At 39.4% G+C, this 25,122-nt stretch overlaps 2 protein-coding genes across 14 annotated transcripts in view; one reads left to right on the forward strand and one right to left on the reverse strand.

Annotated features, from left to right (window-relative positions):
- Positions 1-7,008, forward strand: part of FAM208A (family with sequence similarity 208 member A) — a 63,743-nt gene extending 56,735 nt beyond the window's left edge. Inside the window, exons 20-23 of one of the 3 annotated variants that reach the window (XM_025375189.1) lie at positions 3-111; positions 2,212-2,390; positions 2,575-2,739; positions 3,653-7,008. In XM_025375189.1, coding sequence (XP_025230974.1) covers positions 3-111; positions 2,212-2,390; positions 2,575-2,739; positions 3,653-4,182 — 983 coding nt within the window. In that variant the 3' untranslated portion in view covers positions 4,183-7,008. Of the gene's footprint in view, positions 1-2; positions 112-2,211; positions 2,391-2,574; positions 2,740-3,375 lie in introns of all 3 variants that reach the window. The other 2 variants (XM_025375190.1, XM_025375188.1) reach the window with 2 other exon arrangements.
- The window catches only part of CCDC66 (coiled-coil domain containing 66), a 57,692-nt gene continuing 37,939 nt past the window's right edge, over positions 5,370-25,122 (reverse strand). For 8 of the 11 annotated variants that reach the window (XM_025375198.1, XM_025375197.1, XM_025375201.1 and 5 more), the window contains 8 exons: positions 13,838-13,999; positions 11,935-12,079; positions 11,139-11,273; positions 9,588-10,081; positions 8,986-9,026; positions 7,636-7,892; positions 7,233-7,357; positions 5,370-5,659 (listed from right to left, as the gene is read on the reverse strand). In XM_025375198.1, coding sequence (XP_025230983.1) covers positions 5,573-5,659; positions 7,233-7,357; positions 7,636-7,892; positions 8,986-9,026; positions 9,588-10,081; positions 11,139-11,273; positions 11,935-12,079; positions 13,838-13,999 — 1,446 coding nt within the window. In that variant the 3' untranslated portion in view covers positions 5,370-5,572. Of the gene's footprint in view, positions 5,660-7,232; positions 7,358-7,635; positions 7,893-8,985; positions 9,027-9,587; positions 10,082-11,138; positions 11,292-11,934; positions 12,080-13,837; positions 14,000-25,122 lie in introns of all 11 variants that reach the window. The other 3 variants (XM_025375193.1, XM_025375191.1, XM_025375195.1) reach the window with 3 other exon arrangements.

Below are 25,122 nucleotides of genomic sequence, written 5' to 3' on the forward strand. Positions count from 1 at the left end.
AGAGAACCTTAAAAATTTTTTGACATTCCTTGAAGAACTTAGTACTCCAGAAGGAAAATGGCAATGGAAAGTCCACTGTAAATTTCAGAAGAAACTAAAGGAACTAGGCAGGTAAGCTTTGAAACATAACTATATAATGGTTGTTGATTTTAACATTGTACTCATATTTCTCTATTCCCATGTTTGTAGATTATGGATGTTCTTCATTTTTCACAGATGTCCATAGCCAGTCATAATGGAGTATAGATACTAAATTATTCTTGCCTTTATAAGAGGAAGCAGTATTTTTAAGTAGAAGTTTGGTGAAGTTCTTGTTATGTGCATAGGTAAAATGTGTTTAATCTTTGCCATTTGTGGATTTAGAGTAATCATCCAAATGGAATGATCAGCATTTTTTTTTTTTTTTTTTTTTTTTTTTTGAGACGGAGTTTTGCTCTTGTAGCCCAGGCTGGAGTGCAGTGGGGCAATCTCGCCTCACTGCAACCTCCGCCTCCCGGGTTCAAGCGATTCTCCCACCTCAGCCTCTCAAGTAGCTGAGGTTACAGGTGCCTGCCACCATGCCTGGCTTATTTTTGTATTTTTAGTAGAGATGGGGTTTTACCACATTGGCCTGGCTGGTCTCGAACTTCTGTCCTCAGGTGATCCGCCCGCCTTGGCCTCACAAAGTGCTGGGATTACAGGCGTGAGCCACTGTGCCCGGCCAGCATTTTCCTTTTTTAACTGAACTGTATGTTCCAACTACATCAGACCCTCTCTGAGCCAACTGACTACTTTGTAGGTAGCTAATAAAATTACATATATTTGGACAAGGATTAATCTTGACCTGGTGAAGTGATTTGTGAGGACATCAATTCATGTGTATATAGGTAATTTCTAACATGCATGGGAGTCACTTCTTCAAGTGTGATCTTTGGAACACTAGTCACTTGAGAGAGTCCATAAATGATTGTGGTAATCAGGCACATTTGGGACACTATATCCTACTAGTAAAGTCTATAAAATGTATTTACACATTAAAGGATATGAAGAACTCTAGTTAAAAGAATTGTTTTACGTTGTGTTAATCATTATTTCCTTGAACTTAGACCACAAAATTTTATTTCTTAAAGTATGACATTCCATGGTACACTTTTCAGGAAATTCAGGCTTAAGTAAGTTTTGAGTATTTAATTCTTTGTAGCAATTCACTTTTAAAAGCTTATCTCCACTTGTTGCTTGTCCCTTGCAATATAGAAACAGCTTAGAGCCGGCTGGGCATGGTGGCTCATGCCTGTAATCCCAGCACATTGGGAGGCTGAGGCAGGCGGATTACGAGGTCAGGAGATTGAGACCATCCTGTCCAACATGGTGAAACCCCGTCTCTACTAAAAATACAAAAATTAACTGGGTGTGGTGGTGTACGCCCGTAGTCCCAGCTACTCGGGAAGCTGAGGCAGGAGAATCGCTTGAACCCAGGAAGCGGAGGTTGCAGCAAGCTGAGATTGCACCACTGTACTCCAGCCTGGCGCCAGAGCGAGACTCTGTCTCAAAAAAAAAAAAAAAAAAAAAAGAGTTTAAAAACAAAATAGGTTTCTTTTTTTTTTTTTTTTTTTTTTAAGAGACTTTAGTTCTTGTTGCCCAGACTGGAGTGTAATAGTGCAGTCTCAGCTCACTGCAACCTCTGCTTCCTGGGTTCTAGTGATTCTCCCGCCTCAGCCTCCCAAGTAGTTGGGATTACAGGCATGAGCCACCTCATCCGGCTAATTGTATTTTGAGTAGAGATGGGGTTTCACTATGTTGGCCGGGCTGGTCTTGAACTCCTGACCTCAGGTGATCCAACTGCTTTGGCCTCCCAAAGTTTTGGGATTACAGGCGTGAGCCATCAGGCCTGGTCTGTATATTGTATTTTTTGAAGGAAGGATTTATACTTTTTTTGTCCTTTTAAGTCCTTCATTAAAGTTCAAAATTGATAGAGGTAATCATACTTTAAGTAAGTAGAAAAATCAGCTGAGATTTTAGCCTAAGCTGTATAGCTGGCCCTGAGGCCTTGAGACCAAGAAACCCCTTTCTTTCTTTCCAAAGAAGCACGCCCGTACATCAGGCAGAGAGCTAAAGCAGTGCAGTTGTCATTAGTTGCCTCAATGGAAGAAATTGAATTTTAATCTACAGCAGAAATTTCCATACTAAATTTTAGAAGTACAGATCCAGATACTGAACTGCTTAATTTCACAGATTGAATGCTAAAGCTCTAAGTCTGTTGACGCTTCTGAATGTCTATCAGAAGAAACATCTGGTTGAAATTTTGTCATACCACAATTGTGATTCACAAACTCGAAATGCTCCAGAATTGGATTGCCTTATCAGACTTCAGGCTCAGAACATACAGCAACGACACATAGTCTTTTTAACAGGTAAAGAGAGCACTCCTAAGCTTTCTATTATGAATATAGGAATGTGGATGAAAGGATTTTATGGGGCTGTGGTGGGTATCGCTAAGCTTTGATTCTGAAAATGTGAAGGAAAGGATTTTGTGAGGGCTGGGGGCTGTCTACATTTTGAAGGGTTTCATACATGAAACGTTTTTTCTTAATTTAGAGAAGACCATCAAGATGCTTTCCAGTTACACAGATAATGGAATAGTGGTTGCAACTGCTGAAGACTTCATGCAAAACTTTAAAAATCTTGTGGGCTATCACAACTCAATCACAGAAGAAAACCTTCCGCAGCTTGGTGCTAATGAGAATCTTGAGTCCCAGTCAGGTAACTTTTCAGTGGTTTTCATTTTCTTTAACGCAGACAGTAATAAAAGAGGAATGGTTTTGTTCTGTTACCAAATAATGAAATGACTGTTTTGAAACCACTCGCCTCAGTATAAACAGTCATAGGGAAAGTGTTTGAAGACATTTATCATTCTAATACATACTTAGCATGCACAAGATCTCATTTATTATACTGTAGCCAGTCTAAGTTGTTAGTTATTATAGATTATGCATTTCTATCTATATTGTAGACAATGCATACTATGGAGTACGCATTTTCTCTTCAAGGGTTTGTAAGCATTATTGGTTACTATTGTCAGCAAAGGGGTTATATTAATAAAAAGGTAGGAAACCAGATATGGCGATTCAGCATTGAGCTGCTAGACCTCCCCACATGTATAAAGCAGTTTAATTGCAAGATAGTAGAGCTGTCATAGCTGTAGTCTTTCGTGAGATGGCCTCTGCTTTGGTTCCAGGTTCTATGTGAAATGAAAGATGTACTTTTGTTTTGGATGAAAAAAAAGCAGAAATGATCATTCAGTAGTGCTAACCAGTTTAGTAATCCAGTGAAGCTAGATGTCAAAAAATTTTATTTTATATTTGTCTTGTCAAATACTGAATTACCGTATAACTTTAGATGCTGTTTTGACATTAACCCCTTTGGAGCTGGGAGTTGGGATTTCCCAACATTAAACGTGAACACATTTCGCAGAAGCTTTTAGCATCGGATTATCTGGACATTCACATCTAGTGTGAGTGTTGTGACTAAGTGAACTTGTGGCAGAAGACCAAGCTTTAAGGGATTGTGGACTTGCAGACCCTGACGCGTTATATTGTGTGAGTAGTGTATAATTTTAAAACGTAAACAAACAGTGTATTTCAATAGAGGAGGACTTTTTGTTTTTTAAATGTAGCTCTTTTAGAAAACGATGAAAAGGATGAAGAGGATATGTCTCTGGATTCAGGGGATGAAATCTCACATATAGAAGTATGCAGCAATTTTCATTCAGAAATATGGGAGAGAGAGACCAAAGGATCACGTGGAACAGATCAAAAAAAGAATACTCAAATTGAGTTGCAGTCGTCTCCTGATGTGCAAAACAGTTTATTAGAAGATAAGACTTATCTTGATTCTGAAGAGAGAACTTCTGTTGATATAGTATGCTCTGAAGGAGAGAACAGCAATTCAACAGAACAAGATTCATATAGTAACTTTCAGGTTTATCATAGTCAATTAAATATGTCCCATCAGTTTAGTCATTTTAATGTTCTCACTCATCAGACATTTTTGGGGACACCATATGCCCTTTCATCAAGTCAGTCTCAAGAAAATGAAAATTACTTCTTATCTGCTTATACTCAAAGCTTGGATAGAGATAAATCTCCACCTCCCTTAAGTGGAGGGAAAAGTGATTCTTCCAGGCCATATTCACAAGAGAAATAACTATAGTAACTTTTTTTTTTTAAATAGATTGTTGTGGACTTTGTTTATTAACAATTTATATTTCATTCTCTAAACAAAAGGTTCTTGTTCTTTCTCAAATGTTTTTTCTTTTATTTAAATCATGATGGTCTGTAACAGTTGAAGCATCTAAAAATTGAAATAAATATATATTTTTAACATATATTGTACTTGAATTATCTCATGTTGGCACTTCTAAGTTTTACTTTTGTATGTTACCTGTAGTTAGGCTTCAAATTGAAGCCTGTTTTATGTGTAAAATCAGATGCTTGCAGGAGGACGGTAAACAGCAAAGGCTTTACTTCTTTTGCTCTAATGTCACCTGATACAAAGTACTTTTGTTGAAGTGAATTATTTTGATTTAGGCTTTTGTATAGTGTTTTTACACAGGTATAAGCCAGTAATAGCAGTGTTAATATTTACAGGATTTTGGCTCAATACCTCAAGATTTAACAATGCAGTTTCATTTAGATAATAAACTATGTACATAGGACACATTTTTTATCTCTAGGCTTAGTCACGTAAAAACTGCCTATTGCTAAAATTCCGGTAACTTCGAGAGCATTCGATTTTTCAGTACTTGTGCAATCCTTGATTTAATGAAATTAACTTTTATATTTCAAAAGATAGGCTTCTGTTTATCAATGGCATTGAACAATTTGATTTTTAAATTAGTTTTAGCAATATTGAAGTATAATGGAAATATATTTTTGAGGAGGTCTTAGTAGTAATTACTATTTGTTGAACACATTAGTGCTATACTAGAAAGATACAGTGGAGATAGCTTTCAAACCTACATTCCTAACTACTGCCTCTAATACTAATTACTAACTTGTTGCTAATGCTAACTTATAAAAATGTTTTTGAAAATTGCAATTTCTACAAATGTCATAAAAGCAGGATTTAGAGAAGAAAACAATTTCCACAGAAGCTTAAATTGAATTTGTTATTTTAGTAAAGTTATATAGAGTTATGGGTCTAGACGTGTTAATAAGTTAGAACTTTGGCACTTTAGAACAAATGCATGAGTGGTATTTCACTTAATAAGTTACATAAAAAGTGTGAAAGAACACTGTGAGGTCCCAGGAACGCCAGACTATATTAAGGTAAGTAGTGTTTTTTTTTTATAGGGCTTCAATACTCAGGTGGTGACAGAGCAGAAGAACATGTTTTTTTTTACTACTAAGCTTTTACAAAAGTATCTGTTTTATTGTATAGAACAAGTACAGCATTTTACTACATAGTATACAAGTTTTTAATGAGCATTTAAAAAAATAAAATCTAGGTTATTTGAAAAATACCGTTGAGCCAGTGAGCACATTTTATAATTTGGAAGACACAAATCAAATGTGAATGATTTGATTTTCTACATTTAAAATGAAGAACCAAAATTATCTTCTTGATTTTCAGCTAAAGGCAGGAGACTACTTTCCAACTCCTTTTGCTTCTGGAGAAGGCCCTGAAATCACATTGATATATGTTAGTAAAATGTGCACACCTGACTTGCAATGTTGTGTTAAACTAGAATTCTATTCACTTGGAAAACATATTGCTTAGGATAAAATTGTCATTCTACAATTTTTCAGAAATGCTTGTACTAGACCACTTCATTTGGATATATAGCTATCACATTTGTAAGATTGTATTTTTAGCATAAAAATCAGTAGGGATGAGAATTTTCTTAAAAATCAAGCCTCCAAAACTATGGGGGTAAATGAAGTCATTCCCTCTCCCCCGATCCACCCCCAACTGCTCTTAGATACTAGGAGGCGTCTCCCTTAACATACCATACAGTGTTTGTTTTTTTTGTTTTGTTTTGTTTGAGACGGAGTCTTGCTGTGTTGCCCAGGCTGGAGTGCAGTGGTGCGATCTCGGCTCACTGCAAGCTCTGCCTCCCAGGTTCACGCCATTCTCCTGCCTCCCAAATAGCTGGGACTACAGGCACCCACCACCACACCCAGCTAATTTTTTGTGTTTTTAGTAGAGACAGGGTTTCACTGTTAGCCAGGATGGTCTCGATCTCCTGACCTCGTGATCCACCTGCCTCGGCCTCCCAAAGTGCTGGGATTACAGGCTTGAGCCACACTGCGCCTGGTTTTATCTTGACTGTCCTAACCTTACCTTAGATGCTAATAGAAGGGTCCTGCTGAAATAACACTGGGCACTATATTTGTGGGTAAATGTGTACATCATATTCCTTTCTATCTCACAATTTTTGTCTCCACTAAGCAAGAAGTAAATTAACACTTTGTCACTCTAAAGAAATAATTTATGTAAAACTCTTAGTAATCCTGTTTGTCTTCAAATGAGTAAATAGACCAAAGGGGACAATTTTCTAGTTCTGTAGAGGGAAGACATCTGAGTCAGCATTTTGAAATGCAGAGGGTATTGGTACATGATGACATGGAAAAGGGCACTTATAAACAACACAGCTTATTCTTCCCTGAGTACAGAGTATATAGTGAATCAAAGCTAACTACAGCCATTCTTTTTAAAGCCCAAGGGATGGAGCAAAGGTTGTAAGGATGTCACCCGTTTTAATCAGAGAGTAAAATAATGAGAAGTCACAATAGTTTGGGAGGAAAAAGTAATCTGGTGAGGTTATACGTATAATTTCATACTGAATTTATTACTATTTGGGATGTACGTCAATATTCTAAACACTGCCAACACGTCAAGTTTTTTTAAAAGCCACATATTGCTAAGAATTTGTTAAAGCGTAACTGTATTTTTTGTTTTAGGGCCTTATTGATGTTTTGCCGTTCCAATGTATGCATTTTTTTTACTCAATAAACTTGTCTTAATTTTGGAACTGTCTCATGATTTCGTACTGGAAAGAACTACTCAAAGATGGCAATGTAAAAGCAAGTCCAAGGAAAGTCCCATTTTATTTGTGTCTAACATACAGGAACTGAAATACTTGTTAAAACCTGGGATGCATCAAAGTAACTTAAAACAGCCATTCAACATGTTCCCCGAACCGCCCACGCCACATAAAGAACAGACACATCTACACTTGAAAAAGCTCATACCTGTCTCAGTTCTGAAAGTCCCTTAAGGATTGCTTGCTGTCGATCCCTATTTTTCACCATGTTAGGATTAAGAAGTGGATCCCTGACACAGTCAGAATCAAATAGCTGTCGTTCTTGGCCACAGTCTAAAGCGAGATGAAAGTAACAAATCAGCCAATTACATTAGTAAAATGATAACAGCCCTGTGCTATATAATATTCTAAGGAGTCATTAATAAATATGTATCCTAGGAAAGTACTAAGCAAAATTTAAGACATATTCAAGAGAAAATTCCTTCCTCTCTCCAGGAGCAAACATTGTAAGAAACTTTCTAGAACTAAGTGCAGGAATTACTAATTTGGAATTTAAAGTTGGGGGTTTACATGGGTCAATTTTTACAGTTAGAATGCTTATATTTACTTACCTTGTGAATTTTGGTACTGAGGGTCCTGGGTTGAAGGCTGAGACAATGGTGCATCGGGATCAAGGTAATAGATCTCATTTGTTCGAACATAGGGAATAAAATGGGATGATTCAGAAATTCCAGGTGATAATTCTATTTGATTACCTCCTGAAATCAAATTCTCTCTCTCATAGCTACTGTTTTTTAGTGGTAAGTGTAATGTATTTTGAGTTGCTTGAGTTCTGTTTTTCACTGCTGGAACTGGTGGTGATGGAGACCTATTAAAAAAAGAAAAATAGGAGCCTTAGTAAAAAATTGTGTATTTAGATTAAGTATCTCTGTTTGATCACATTTCACTTTATGAAACGAAGTCTTGCTGTGTTGCCCAGGCTGGAGTGCAGTGGTGTGATGTAAGCTCACTGCAACTTCTGCCTCCTGGGTTCAAGCAACCTGTCCTGTCTCGGCTTCCCAAGTAGCTGGGATTACATGCGCACGCCACTGTGCCCAGCTAGTTTTTGTATTTTTAGTAGAGACAGGGTTCACCACGTTGGCCAGGGCTGGTCTTGAACTCCTGACCTCAGGTGATCCACCTGCCTCGGCCTCCCAAAGTGCTGGGATTACAAGCGTGAGCCACATGCCTGGCCCATTTCACTTTATTCTAAATGTACCTGTAACACCTTTGGGAATATATGCATAGAAGCCTGAGCTCTATAATATCGTTCCATAAAACAGGGGAAAAGAATGGTATTTATTTGTGTTTTTACTAGCACTAGCTATGGTATGTGTACTGTAGCACAAGGGAGACATTTAATTACTAGATCCTGAGGAACGCTGCTGGTTTGGTTAATCTGAGCCTACTGTTTTCTCCTTAGATAATTCACCATATAATAATATACTCACCATCTGAACGAAACTTGTTTTTAAGCCCCATTCTGAGACAACTAAACCAGCTGGTTCATGCACAAAGACAGAATAAAGATTCTAATTTCTAAATCTCTCATTGACTGAATTTCTCATTGTCCTTATCAGTCATTTCTTCCCATTCACCGCTCCTGGCCATCCCTCCTCCCAAAGCAGAATGCCTATTCTGCTAGTGACATACCTGGAATATCAAAATCACTTAGTTAAGTCTAGAGATAAAAGTAAATGTTATCTACATTCCTGCCTAGGCCCAGTCCAACACGGGCCTTCAAGCTCCAGCTAAAGTGCCACCCTATCCCTTAATCCTCTAACCCTCACCTGGAAGCCACACCCTTTCTGACTGTTCTCTATATATAACTATATGCCTCATGCCGTCCAGATCTTGAATCCCTTTTTTGTCCCACACAGAAAGCACTAAATAGCTGCAGAATTAATCTGATGCATACATACCTTTCCTTGCTGAATGAATGAATATTCAGAGGCTCTTCTTCCTAAAAGATGGATAAATGCAGAAAGGAATATATAGCATTTTCACATGTCCCCACAAATATTTTTAGAGCTACTTATTGAAATAATCTGAGGGTAATATTTGAATAACAGGTACCAACTGAGCAACAGAATAGATAGATTCAGTATTTTTCCAGAGTCAAACTAATCCAGTAGTTCCTAATCTCCCAAACTGACCTCTGTCTATATGGACTATAAACAAGGGTTTTAAAGGAGTATTTGAACACATAGCATTCATCTATAGAAGTTGTGTTAAATGTAAAGGACTCAATAAGAAAACCTTTTCAGCTTTGTGGGCCATATTGTTTCTGTTGCTAGTCTGTTGTGTGAAGTCAGCCACAGACAATTCATAAAAGAATGAATTGACTATGTTCGTATAAAATTTTACAAAAGCGGATAGCAGCCTGGATTTGCCCATGGGATATAGTTTGCTGATCCCTAATGTAAACGGAAACAGATCAGAACAGCCTTACCAAAGCATACATGTGAGAAACTGTTTTGAATCTAGAAATATCAATACATCTTCTAAGATGGAAGAGCTTTACCTTTTTGACTAGATGCCACCTGAACTTTGACTCCGTTTCTTGATGAGATGAATGAAAAATTTCTGGTGAAATGCCTCTGTTTTGAGAGAGGTGCCCAGGATTATTTTTTTCTACCAAATGAAGCAATTCCATCTGCCTCCTTACTTTTTTTTCTTCTCTTTGCTTTTGAAGCTGTTTAGGGTACTTTTCTGATGCTGGAATATACCTTTTAGGTGGCTTATTTATATTCCAATCAGGCCTTTTAGGATATTTCTTCATGTGTTTTGTTTGTTTCTCTATTCTTGTGAACTGATTACACTGGTCATTATACCGATTGTTTTCTTTTTCTAAGCTGGCTCCTTTATCCTGAGTTAGTTCTTGCTTGTTTTTCTTGGTGCTAAACTGTCCAATAAGTTCTGCCGAAATCTCAGGAGATGTACAATTTGTGATGTCCCTCTCCATTAATGATCCACAATGTGATTCTGCATTGGTGAATATTCCTATATTTAAGTCATCTAAAAAAAAGTTTCAAATGATTTTTAAAAATTATAAACAAAATTTTTAATTTTAAATAACTTTCCCCAAAACATTAAACAATTACTGCCCTCTGAGACTTTTTTCTTTCATTGATTTTCAACAAAACCAAAACTCTTATTATACTCATTAAAGAACAACCCCTCATACTCCCAACCACTGGCAACCACCACTCTAATTTCCATCTCTATGAATTGATAATCATGAAAAGATGCTCAACATCATCAGTCACTGGGGGAAATGCAAACCAAAATCACCTAACACTTCACAATCAGTAGAATAACAAGGGTTGGCAAGAATACAGAGAATCAGAACCCACATGCACTGATGGTGGAAATGTAAAATGATACCACTGCTTTGGAGAAGAGTTTGGTGGTTCTTCAAAATGCTAAACATACAGTACCTGTTACTCGTGACTCAGCAATTCTACTCTTCTCTCAAAAGAACTAAAAATGTACATCCACAAAAATCTATATATGAATATTCACAGCAGCATATTAATAATAGCCAAAAAGTGGAAATAACACCAATGTTCATCAACTCATGAATAAAAATGTGGTATTATAAATGTAGTATTTATTCAGTGACAAACAGGAATGAAGTACTGACACATGCTACAACATGGATAAACCTTAAAACATGCTAAGAGAAAGAAGCCAGAGAAGACTATGTGGTCTAATTCCAGTTACATGAAATGTCCAGAACAGGCAGAAATATTCAGAGACAGAACGTTAACTGGAGGAGAAAGAAGAAATAGAAAGTGACAAGTAATGGGTACAGTGTTTCTTTCTAGAGTGATCAAAATGTTTTAGAATTGATTGCAGTAATGGTTGCACCACTGAATACCAAAAAACACTAAACTGTAGGGTAAATTTTGTGGTATGTGACATATTTCAACAAAGCTGTTATCCCTTTATTTTGTAACTTACTGAAAACCTCACCTTTCATTAATTTTTGAACTTTTAAATTGAACTTAATTCTAATTGCTTTAATTATGACTTTAAATTTTAAATCAAACCACAGTTTCTACACAAATACCTGTTTGCACACCAGTATCCTTCTTAGAAGTTGTATAATTCGTGTATGTATTCATTTTACCGCTGACTTCATCAGAATCATGTCTTGAATTTGAAATGTTAGTAGATGCGTTATATTCCATTTGTATTGTATCAACTGGCAAAGAGAAATTACCTGATAAAACAACACTTAAGGAATATTAATAAAAATTATGTATGTATAGCAGCAACTAAATACAATAATTTTCACTTAATGAGGATGAACACTGCAATAACAATTTTCTTACAAAAAGTTACCCACATTCCTATCGGTTACTGAATTTAGGGAGATCATTTCATAATTGTTCTCTGTAAAAACAGACACAAAAAGTATACATTTTACCTATTATTTTAACATTATTTAACACATTTTCACATTATTTCTGCTTTTATTGCAATTTTCCACATAAATTAAGCATTCCTATTTATAAAATTACACTAGTTTAAGGTCTGAAATTCCTACAAAAATAGTAGGTATATTAAAGGTATTAAAAATAGGCAATCATTTAGGCTGGGTGCAATGACTCACACCTGTAATCCCAACACTTTGGGAGGCCAAGGTGGGAGGGTCATCTGAAGGCAGTAGTTCAAGACCAGCCTGGGCAACAAAGCGAGATTCCATGTCTACAAAAAATACAAGGTTGCAGTGAGCTGTGATGGCACCACTGCACTCTAGCCTAGGCAACAGAATGAGTCCTTTTCTCCAAACACAGAAAAAAGGCATTATTTAAAATCATCTTCTAAAAATATTATAAATAAAGTTCTGGTTTAGCCCTTACCACCAAGATTTTTAATCAATCTAGAAGTGTCATGTCCCTTTTGCGCCAATTCTCGGATTCTCTGTTCTTGTTTTAGTCTCTGTGCCAGTTCCTGCGCTCGCTGCATTGTCTGGAATAGCTCATTTGTCTTGACAGTCATGATTTCCTGTCAATATTGATGTGTTATTAAATACAACTATTAAACATACAAAGACTTGACTATTTCCTCTCAGTAAATATTTTCTAAGCTTCTCCTATGTGTCAGGCACTTGTTTACATACTAAAGTTAGAACAGTCAACAAGGCAAAGTTCCTGCCCTTCTGGAGCTTACATTTTAACATCTTTTTCTACAGCTGTATTCAATCACAAATATGGTAACTCTTTTTACCCATTTCAAATTTATACTAAAAGTTTTCAAAGTTTTAAAAACTGTTCTATTACATTTAAAAAGATATTTTAAAAGGTAAACACAAGGTTTATGACCACTTCTTGCACTTCAAATGATACTTTACTGATTTCCTCATGTTACATAGGGGTAACTGGCTCAGCCTATTCAACTCAATGAAACTGGAACCCAGACCATGTGTCCCTTTACTAGCCAATTTTGGAGTGAAGGTTGCCAAGGGGGAAAACTGCAGTAAAAGGCAAGAAAACGTTTAAAGTGCTCTACATTTTAAAACTTTAGCAAGTGAGTATTTTTGTTAGGTTAGCTCAAATATGGTACCACCACCATACATACCTATCTTGTCTACACCACTTAGGGTTCTCCTAGTGGTGCAGATAAGATAGGTATGTATGCATACCTATGTTGTCTCCTAGTATCTACTTTTTAAAAAGGCCATTTAGGCCAGGCGCGGTGGCTCACGTCTGTAATCCCAGCACTCTGGGAGGCCGAGGTGGGTGGATCACGAGGTCAGGAGATCGAGACCATCCTGGCTAACACGGTGAAACCCCGTCTCTACTAAAAATGCAAAAAATTAGCCGGGCGTGGCAGTGGATGCCTGTAGTCCCAGCTACTTGGGAGGCTGAGGCAGGATAATGGCGTGAACCCAGGAGGCGGAGCTTGCAGTGAGCGGAGATCACGCCACTGCACTCCAGCCTGGGTAACTGAGCGAGACTCTGTCTCAAAAAAAAAAAAAGAAAAGTCATTTAACACAGAGATCTCTAGGACAGTCACAAATTGTATCATCAATCCCAGCCAATTATTCTGCAAATGTATGTTCCTGTTCGTAAGTGGATACTGATAGGTCAATCATTTCTCTTAACATACCTAGAATAATTATTAATATAATAATTATTGCTTAGAAATGAAGCAAAGAAACTAGGAGTAGATAAAAATGAAGTGCATAGGTAACACCTGCTTTGTGCTGTGACCTCCTCTACAGAAAAAGCCAAACCAACATAACATTTGAGAACTATTATCATGTGAAATAATGAAACTTTCTCAAGCTTCCCTCTTTCCTAACTTTATGTGAAGGTCTGACATGTCCATACATAGCTTCACAATTTCAAAATAATAGAAATGTTCAACTTCTGGTTATTTTTCCTTTAAAAATACATCCATTTTTATTCTAAAATGTTACAATTAGGAGGCCAAACATGGTAGCTCACACCTGTAATACCAATACTTTAGGAGGCTGAGGTGGAAGGATCGCTTGAGCCCAAGAGCTTGAGACCAGCCTAGGCAACATAGTGAGACCCTGTCTCCTCCACACACCAACAAAAAAATCAGCCAAATGTGGTGGTACCTGCCTGTAGTCCCTGCTACTGAGGAGACCAAGGTGGAAGGACAACTTGTACCCAGAGGTCAAGACTGCAGTGAGCTATGATTGCACCACTGTACTCCAACCTGAGCAGAAGAGTGAGACCCTGTCTCAAAAACAAAATCAAAAATCAAAGTTACAATTAGAATGTAAATACCTACTTCCTTTTGTTTTTGCTTAAGTATGTCTTCTTCATACTGTTTCTGCATCTCTTCACGTTCCTGTGCTAAGCGAAGCTCCTCTTCTTGTTCTTCCTTCTTTCTTTGCTCTTCCTCCAGTTGTTTCTTCCTGCGCTTCTCTTCTACCTGGGCAGTGATGGCTTTCTAGTCAGAAGCAATCACATAAATCATTGTCAAAAATAAAAATCTGTGAAGCAGGAGGGACTTCAAGCAAGATGGCTGACTAGATACATTCAGTGCTCACCTCTTCCACAGAGGGGAACCAGAATAATGAGCAGACAATCCTACTTCACGTAGATCTAACAGCGAATAGTGGAATTCAAAATGACAGGAAGCATCAAAAGCAAGGAATGAAGCAAAGCAGCCTGTCTTGACAGGATTAGCTAGGAGTCTACAGAGGCTGCCTAACTGGAGGAAAAGGAAAGTGAGCAATCCCCAGCAATCCACATTCCCACCAAGGACTCCTACAATCCTAATCACCAAATAGCCCCTTGACCCTTGTGGGTCTCAAGACTAACAGGGCATTACCTGGAGACCACATGAAAGCACTGCTCAAGAGGGAACTCACACTGGGTCCCACAAACACCCAAGACCTAAGGAACTGTAGCATGGCACTATTTTGAGAGCCCAGCTCCTAGTGGACCTGCATCTTGCCCTGGGGCCCGGCCCTACAGCCCCTGCATCTCCACATCCCTAGAGACCCACTGACATTCACCATCTGCAAGAGCAACTCACTGAAAGCAAACCCACCCTCCCTAGCAGCAGAGCTACAATGCAGCTGCTACTGCCCCAACCTAAGCATTCTGCTGGTGGCCTGGAAATCATCCCACCCCTGCCTGTAACAGCCAGCACCTGCACACAACACCTTGGGAACCTGGGGGCAGATCTGCCCAGCCTTGCTTCATCTCCACCAGTAACCAAGCACATGGTCCAGGGATCTGGGGATTGCCCTGCCCAGGACACCACCATTGGCACCTGAGCACTCCTCCCAGAGTCTGGGCCCAATCAACCTGCCATTACCATCACAGCTGGCACCCACCCACATATGCCATCAGCAAGTCTGAGGACTGGCCCACGCAGCCCATCATAGCCACCGCCAAAACCACCGCTGACTGCTTGGATCCCAGAGGGTTGTCCCACTACTACTACTGCCATTGCCCATGTTTGCTGCCCAGTGGCTTGAAAACCTACTCACCCACCCAACCCACTGCCACCATTCCCAGAACTAAATGAAACTGAAACAAAAAAATACAATAGACAAATGAAACAAAAAGCTGGTTATTTGAAAAGATAAATAAAATGGATAGATCATTAGCAAGATTAACCAAGAAAAGAACAGAGAAAAATCCAAATAACCTCACTAAGAAACGAAACAGGAGATATTACTGACACCACTGAAATACCAAAGATCATTCAAGGCTACTATGAATACCTTTACACACATAAACTAGAAAATGTAGACGAAACAGATAAAGTCCTGGAAAAATACAACCATCCTAGCTTAAATCAGAAATAATTAGATACTCTGAACAGACCAATAGCAAGCAGTGAGACTGAAATGGTAATTAAAAAATTACCAACAAAAAAAAGTCCAGGACCAGATGGATTCACAGCAGAATTCTACCAGACATTCAAAGAATTGGTACCAATCCTTTTGATACTATTCCACAAGATGGAGAAAGAAGGAACACTCCCTAATTCATTCTGTGAAGCCAGCATCACCCTAATACCAAAACCAGGAAAGGATGCACCCAAAGAAGAAAACTACAGACCGCTATCTTTGATGAACACAGATGCTAAAATCCTTAACAAAATACTAGCTGAGTCTAACAACATATCAAAAAGATAATCCACCATGATCAAGTGGGTTTCATACCAGGGATGCAGGGATGGTTTAACATACTCAAGTCAATACATGTAATACATGTAATTCTTAAAAGAAGAACAAAAATCACACGATCATCTCAATAGGTGCAGAAAAAGCATTTGACAAAATCCAGCATCCTTTATGATTAAAACCCTCAGTTAAATCAGCATACAAGGGACATACCTTAATGTAATAAAAGCAATGTATGACAAACCCACAGCCAACATAATACTGAATGGGGAAAAGTTGAAAGCATTCCCTCGGAGAACAGGATCAAGACAAAGATGCCCACTCTCACCACTTCTCTTCAACACAGTACTGGAAGACCTAGCCAGAGCAATCAGACAAGAGAAATAAATAAAGGGCATCCAAATCAGTGAAGAGGAAGTCAAACTGTCCCTGTTTGCTGATGACATGACTGTTTACCTTAGGAGTCCCTAAGACTCCTCCAGAAAGCTCCCAGAACTCATAAAGGAATTCCACAAAGTTTCCGGATACACAATTAATGTACACAAATCAGCAGCTCTTCTATACACCAACAGCGACCAAGCAGAGAATCAAATCAAGAACTCAACCCCTTTTACAACTGCAAAAAAATACCTAAAATACTTAGGAATATACCTAACACAGAAGTTGAAAGACCTCTACAAGGAAAACTACAAAACGCTGCTGAAAGAAATCACAGATGACACAAACAAATGGAAACACATCCCATGCTCATGTATTGGTAGAATCAATATTGTGAAAATGACCATACTGCCAAAAGCAATCTACAAATTCAGCGTAATCCCCATCAAAATACCATCATTCTTCACAGAGTTAGAAAAAACAATTCTAAAATTCATATGGAACCAAAAAAGAGCTCACATAGACAAAGCAAGACTAAGCAAAAAGAACAAATCTGGAGGCATCACACTACCTGATTTCAAACTATACTATAAGGCCACAGTCACCAAAACAGCATGGTACTCATACAAAAACAGGCACATAGACCATTGGAACAGAATACAGAACCCAGAAATAAACCCAAATACTCACAGCCAACTGATCTTCAACAAAGTAAACAAAACATAAAGTGGGGAAAGGAAGCCCTTTTCAACAAATGGTGCTGGAATAATTGGCTAGCCACATATAGGAGAAAGAAACTGGATCCTTCTCTCTCACCTTATAAAAAATCAACTCAAGATGGATTAAGTACTTAAACCTAAGACCTGAAACTATAAAAATTCTAGAAGATGGAGGGTTGCTGGCAAGATGGCCGAATAGGAAGAGCTCCAGTGTGCAGCTCCCAGCAAGATCGATGCAGAAGGCAGGTCATTTCTGCATTTCCAACTGAGGTACCTGGTTCATCTCACTGGGGCTGGTTGGACAGTGGGTGCAGCCCACTGAGGGCGAGCCAAAGCAGGGTGGGGAGTTGCCTCACCCAGGAAGTGCAAAAGGTCAGGGAAATCTCTCCCCTACCCAAGGGAAGCAATGAGGGACTGTGCCATGCCATGAGGAATGGTGCATTCTGGCCAGATACTGTGCTTTTCCCACAGTCTAAGCGACCCACAGACCCGGAGATTCCCTCTGGTGCCTATGCCACCAGGGCCCTGGATTTTAAGCACAAAACTGGGCAGTCGTTTGGGCAGACACCGAGCTAACTGTAGGAGTTTTTTTTCCATACCCCAGTGGTGCCTGGAACGCCAGTGAGACAGAACCGTTTACTCCCCTGGAAAGGGTGCTGAAGCCAGGGAGCCAAGTGGTTGGGCTTAGAGGGTCCTACCCCCACAGAGCTCAGCAAGCTCAGATCCACTGGCTTGAAATTCTCACTGCCAGCACAGCAGTCTGAGGTTGACCTGGGACTCTCGAGCTTGGTGGGGGGAGAGGCATCCACCACTGCTGAGGCTTGAGTAGGCGGTTCTACACTCACAGTGTAAACAAAGCCGCCTGGAAGTTCGAACTGGGCAGAACCCACCGCAGCTCAGCAAGGCCGCTGTGGCCAGATTGCCTCTCTAGATTCCTCCTCCCTTGACAGGGAATCTCTGAAAAAAAAGGCAGCAGCCCCAGTCAGGGGCTTATAGATAAAACCCCTACCTCCCCGAGACAGAGCACCAGGAGGAAGGGGTAGCTGCAGGTGCAGCTTCAGCAGACTTAAACATCTCTGCCTGGTGGCTCTGAAGACAGCAGTGGATCGCCAAGCACAGCATTCGAGCTCTGCTAAGGGTCAGACTGCCTCCTCAAGTGGGTCTCTGACCCACGTGTATCCTGACTAGGAGACACCTCCTAGTAGGGGCTGACAGACACTTCAAACAGGAGAGCTCTGGCTGGCATCTGGCAGGTGCCCCTCTGGGATGAAGCTTCCAGAGGAAGGAACAGGCAGCAATCTTTGCTGCTCTGCAGCCTTTGCTGGTGATACCCAGGCAAACAGGATATGGAGTGGACTTCCAGCAAACTCCAGCAGACCTGCAGCAGAGGGGCCTGACTATTAGAAGGAAAACTAACAAACAGAAAGAATTGGCATCAACATCAACAAAAAGGTCATCCACTCAGAGACCCCATCCAAAGGTCAACAACATCAAAGACCTAAGGTAAATAAATCCATGAAGATGGGGAGAAACCAGCACAAAACCCAAAATTCCAAAAATCAGAACGCCTCTTCTCCTCCAAAGGATCACAACTCCTTACCAGCAAGGGAACAAAACTGGACAGAGAATGAGTTTGAGGAATTGACAGAAGAAGGTTTCAGAAGATGGGTAATAACAAATTCCTCCGAGCTAAAGGAGCCTGTTCTAACCCAATGCAAGGAAGCTAAGAACCTTGAAAAAAGGTTAGACAAATTGCTAACTAGAATAACCAGTTTAGAGAAGAACAAAATGACCTGATGGAGCTGAAAAACACAGCACGAGAACCCTGTGAAGCATACACAAGTAACAATGGCTGGTGTATCAATAGATGACCTGATTAAGTGGAAAAAGGGTATTAGTGATTGAAGATCAACTTAATGAAATAAAGTGAAAAGACAAGATTAGAGAAAAAAGAATGAAAAAGAACAAACACAGCCTCCAAGAAATGTGGGAGTATGTGAAAAAACCAAATCTACATTTGATTGGTGTACCTGAAAGTGACAAGGAGAATGGAACTAAGTTGGAAAACACTCTTCAGGATATTATCCCGGAGAACTTCCCCAACCTAGCAAGACAGGCCAACATTCAAATTCAGGAAATGCGGAGACCACCACAAAGATACTCCGCGAGAAGAGCAACCCCAAGACACATAACTGTCAGATTCACCAAGGCTGAAATGGAGGAAAAAGGGTTAAGGGCAGCCAGAGAGAAAGGTCAGGTTACCCACAAAGGGAAGCCCATCAGACTTAACAGTGGATCTCTTGGCAGAAACCCTACGAGCCAGAAGAGACTTGGGGCCAATATTCAACATTCTTTAAAAAAAGAATTTTCAACCCGGAATTTCCAGCCAAACTTAGTTTCATAAGCGAAGGAGAAATAAAATCCTTTACAGATAAGCAAATACTGAGAGATTTTGTCACCACTAGGCCTGCCTTACAAGAGCTCCTGAAGGAAGCACTAAACATGCAAAGGAACAACCGGTACCAGCCACTGCAAAAACATACCAAATTGTAAAGACCATCAACACTATGAAGAAACTGCATCAACTAATGAGCAAAATAACCAGCTGGCATCATAATGACAGGATCAAATTCACATATAACAATATTAACCTTAAATGTAAATGGGCTAAATGCCCCAATTAAAAGACACAGACTGGCAAACTGGATAAAGAATCAAGACCCATCAGTGTGCTGTATTCAAGAGACATCTCACATGCAAAGACACACATAAGCTCAAAATAAAGGGATGAAGGAGGATTTACCAAGCAAACGGAAAGAAAGCAGGGGTTGCAATCCTAGTCTCTGATAAAACTGACTTTAAACCAACAAAGATCAAAAGAGACAAAGAAGGCCATTATATAATGGTAAAGGGATCAATGCAACAAGAGCTAACTATCCTAAATATATATGTGCCCAATACAGAAGCAGCCAGGTTCATAAAGCAAGTTCTTAGAGACCTACAAAGAGACTTAGACTCCCACACAATAATAGGGAGACTTTAACATCCCACTGTCAATATCAGACGGATCAAAGAAACAGAAAATTAACAAGGATATTCAGGACTTGAACTCAGCTCTGGACCAAGCAGACCTAATAGACATCTACAGAACTCTCCACCCCAAATCAACAGAATATACATTCTTCTCAGGACCTCATAACACTTATTCTAAAATTGACCACAGAATTGGAAGTAAAACACTCTTCAGCAAATGCAAAAAAACAGAAATCATAACATAGTCTCTTAGACCACAGTGCACTCAAACTAGAACTCAGGATTAAGAAACTCACTCAAGACCGCACAACTACATGGAAACTGACCAACCCGCTTCTGAATGACTACTGGGTAAATAACAAAATTAAGGCAGAAATAAAGATGTTCTTTGAGAACCAATGAGAACAAAGAGACCATGTACCAAAATCTCTGGGACACATTTAAAGCAGTGTTTAGAGGGAAATTTATAGCACTTAATGCCCACAAGAGAAAGCAGGGAAGATCTAAAATCGACACCCTAACATCACAACTAAAAGAACAAGAGAAGCAAGAGCAAACAAATTCAAAAGCTAGCAGAAGACAAGAAATAACTAAGATTAGAGCAGAACTGTAGGAGATAGAGACACGAAAAAGCCTTCAAAAAACTCAATGAATCCAGGAGCTGGCTTTTGGAAATGATCAACAAAATAGACCACTAGCCAGACTAATAAGAAGAAAAGAGATAAGAATCAAACAAATGCAATAAAAAATGATAAAGGGGGCCACATGCAGTGGCTCTTGCCTGTAATCCCAGCACTTTGGGAGACCGAGGTGGGCGGATCACGAGGTCAGGAGATTTGAGACCATCCTGGCTAACACGGTGAAACTCCATCTCTACTAAAAATACACAAAATTAGCCAGGCATGGTGGTGGGTGCCTGTAGTCCCAGCCACTTGGGAGGCTGAGGCAGAACGGCGTGAACCCAGGAGGCGGAGCTTGCAGTGAACCAAGATCTCACCACTGCACTCCAGCCTGGTCAACAGAGCATCTCAAAAAAAAAAAAAAAAAAACCAAGATAAAGGGGGTATCACCACTGATCCCACAGAAATATGAACTACCATCAGAGAATACTATAAATACCTCTATACAAATAAACTAGAAAAGCTAGAAGAAATGGACACATACACCCTCCCAAGTCTAAACCAGGAAGATGACGAATCCCTGAATAGATGAATAACCAGGTCTGAAATTGAGGCAGTAATAGCCTACCAACCAAAAGAAGTCTAGGACCAGATAGATTCATAGCCGAATTCTACCAGAGGTCAAAGAGGAGCTGGTATCATTCCTTCTGAAACTATTGCAAACAATAGAAAGAGAGGGAATCCTCCCTAACTCATTTTATAAGGTCAACATCATCCTGATACAAAAACCCGGCAGAGACACAACAAAAAAAGAGAATTTCAGGCCAATATCCCTGATGAACATCGATGCAAAAATCCTCAATAAAATACTGTCAAACCAAATCCAGCAGCACATCAAAAAGCTTATCCACCACAATCAAGTTGGCTTCATATCTGGGACGCAAGGCTGGTTCATCATACGCAAATCAATAAACATAATCTATTCACATAAACAGAATCAATGACAAAAACCACATGATTGTCTCAATAGATGCAGAAAAGGCCTTTGACAAAATTTAACATCCCTTCATGCTAAAACCTCTCAATAAACTAGGTATTGATGGAATGTATCTCAAAATAATAAGAGCTATCTATGACAAACCCACAGCCAATATCATACTGAATAGGCAAAAACTAGAAGCATTCCCTTTGAAAAACAGCACAAAACAAGGATGCCCTCTCTCTCCACCCCTATTCAACGTAGTATTGGAAGTTCTGGCCAGGGCAATCAGGCATAAGAAATAAATAAAGGGTATTCAAATAGAAAAAGAGGAAGTCAAATTGTCTCTGTTTGCAGATGATATGATCGTATATTTAGAAAACCCCATTATCTTAGCCCAAAATCTCAAGCTGATAAGCAACTTCGGCAAAGTCTCAGGATACAAAATCAATGTGCAAAAATCACAAGCATTCCTATACATCAATAACAGACAGAGAGCCAAATCATGAGTGAACTCTCATTCACAACTGCTACTAAGAGAATAAAATACCTAGGAATACAACTTACAAGGGATGTGAAGGACCTCTTCAAGGAGAACTAAAAACCACTGCTCAAGGAAATAAAAGAGAACACAAATGGAAAAACATTCTATACTCATGGATAGGAAGAATCAATATTGTGAAAATGGCCATACTGCCCAAAGTAATTTATAGATTCAATGCTATCCCCATCAAGCTACCTTTGACTTTCTTCACAGAATTGGAAGGAACTACTTTACATTTCTTATGGTATCAAAAAAGAGCCCACATAGCCAACACAATCCTAACCAAAAAGAACAAAGCTGGAGGCATCACGCTGCCTCACTTCAAACTATACTACAAGGCTACAATAACCAAAGCAGCATGGTACTGGTACCAAAACAGATACACAGACGAATGGAACGGAACAGAGGCCTCAGAAATAACACCACATATCTACAACCATCTGATCTTTGACAAACCTGACACAAACAAGCAATGGGGAAAGAATTCCTTATTTCATAAATGGTATTGGGAAAACTGACTAAGCCATATGCAGAAAACTGAAACTGGATCCCTTCCTTACACCTTATACAAAAATTAACTCAAGATGGATTAAAGACTTAAACGTAAGACCTAAAACCATTAAAAACCCTAGAAGAAAACCTAGGGCAATATCATTCAGGACACAGGCATGGGCAAAATGACTAAAACACCAAAAGCAATGGCAAAAAAGCGGAAATTGACAAATGGGATCTAATTAAACTAAAGAACTTCTGCACAGCAAAAGAAACTCTCATCAGAGTGAACAGACAACCCACAGAATGGGAGAAAAGTTTTGCAATCTATCCATCTGACAAAGGCCTAATACTCAAAATCTACAAAGAACGTAAACAAATTTACAAGAAAAAACACCATCAAAAAGTAGGCAAAGGACTATGAGCAGACACTTCTCAAAAGAAGACATTTATGCAGCCAAGAAACACATGAAAAAAAGATCATCATCACTGGTCATTAGAGAAACGCAAATCAAAACCACAATGAGATACCATCTCATGCCAGTTAGAATGGCGATCATTAAAAAGTCAGGAAACAACAGACACTGGAGAGGATGTGGAGAAATAGGAACGCTTTTACACTGTTGGTGGGAGTGTAAATTAGTTCAACCATTGTGGAAGACATTGTGGCAATTCCTAAAGGATCTAGAACCAGAACTACCATTTGACCCAGCAATCCCATTACTGGGTATATACCCAAGGGATTATAAATCATTCTACTATAAAGATACATGCGGCTGGGTGCGGTGGCTCACGCCTGTAATCCCAGCACTTTGGGAGGCTGAGGCAGGCAGATCATGAGGTCAGGAGATTGAGACCATCTTGGCCAACATGGTGAAACCCTGTTTCTACTAAAAATACAAAAATTAGCCAGGCATGGTGGCAGGTGCCTATAATCCCAGCTACTTTGGAGGGTGGGGCAGGAGAATCACTTGAACCCAGGAGGTGGAGGTCGCAGTGAGCTGAGATTGCACCACTGCACTCCAGCCTGGCGACACAGCCAGATTGTCTCAAGGAAAAACAAAAAAAAGATACGTGCACATGTATGTTTATTGTAGCACTACAGCAAAGACTTGGAACCAACCCAAATGCCCATCAATGATAGACTGGATAAAGAAAATGTGGCCTATAATCCCAACACTTTGGGAGGCCGAGGCAGGCAGATCACAAGGTCAGGAGATCGAGACCATCCTGGCTAACATGGTGAAACCCCGTCTCTACTAAAAATACAAAAAATTAGCCGGGCGTGGTGGCAGGTGCCTGTAGTCCCAGCTACTCAGGAGGCTGAGGCAGGAGAATGGCGTGAACCCAGGAGACAGAGCTTGCAGTGAGCCAAGATCACACCACTGCACTCCAGCCTGGGCAACAGAGCAAGACTCCATCTCAAAAAAAAAAAAAAAAAAAAGGAAATGTGGCATACATACACCATTAATACCATGCAGCCATAAAAAGGGATGAGTTCATGTCCTTTGTAGGGACATGGATGAAGCATAATTCTCAGCAAACTAACAAAAGAACAGAAAACCAAACACTGCACGTTCTCACTCATAAGTGGGAGTTGAACTACAAGAATACATGGACACGGGGAGGGGAACATCACACACTGGGGCCTGTCAGCGCGTGGGGGCCTCTAGCGGAGGGATACCATTAGGAGAAATACCTAATGTAGATGATGAGTTGATGGGTGCAGCAAACCACCATGGCACATGTATACCTATGTAACAAAACTCCATGTCTGCACATGTACCCCAAAACTTAAAGTATAATAAGCAACAACAAAAAAAGATATGGGAGAAATAATAAATAACCATAAATACAAAAAAACAAGATAACATTGGAAAAACCCTTCTAGACGTTGGCTTAGGCAAAGACTTCATGACCAAAAACCCAAAAGCAAATGCAATAAAAACAAACATAAACAGCTGGGACCTAATTAAAGAGCTTTTGCATGGCAAAACAAACACTCAGCAGAGTAAACAGACAACCCACAGAGTGGGAGAAAATCTTCCCAATCTATATATCTGACAAATGACTAATAACCAGAATCTACAACAAACTCAAATCAGTAAGAAAAAAAACAAACAATCCTATCAAAAAGTGAGCTAAGGACAGGAATAGACAATTCTCAAAAGAAGATATACAAATGGCCAACGAACATATGAAAAAATGCTCAACATCACTAATGATCAGGGAAATGCAAATCAAAACCACAATGTGATACCACCTTACGAATTGCCATAATTAAAAAATCAAAAAACAGTAGATGTTGGTGTGGATGTGGTGATCAGGCAACACTTCTACATTGCTGGTGGGAAGGTAAACTAGTACAGCCACTATGGAAAACAGTGTGGAGATTCCTTGAAGAATTAAAAGTAGAACTACCATCTGATCCAGTAATCCCACTACTGGGTATCTACCCAGAAGAAAAGAAGTCATTATTCAAAAAAGATACTTGCACATGCACGTTTATAGCAGCACAATTCACAACTGGAAAATCATGGAACCAACCCATCAATCAACGAGTGGATAAAGAAACTGTGACATACATATATATATATATATATATAGAATGGAATATATAGAATGGTATATATATATAGAATGGAATATTACTCAGCCATAAAAA

The sequence above is a fragment of the Theropithecus gelada genome, chromosome 2, assembly GCF_003255815.1.
Source record: "Theropithecus gelada isolate Dixy chromosome 2, Tgel_1.0, whole genome shotgun sequence".
Taxonomy (NCBI): Eukaryota; Metazoa; Chordata; class Mammalia; order Primates; family Cercopithecidae; genus Theropithecus; species Theropithecus gelada.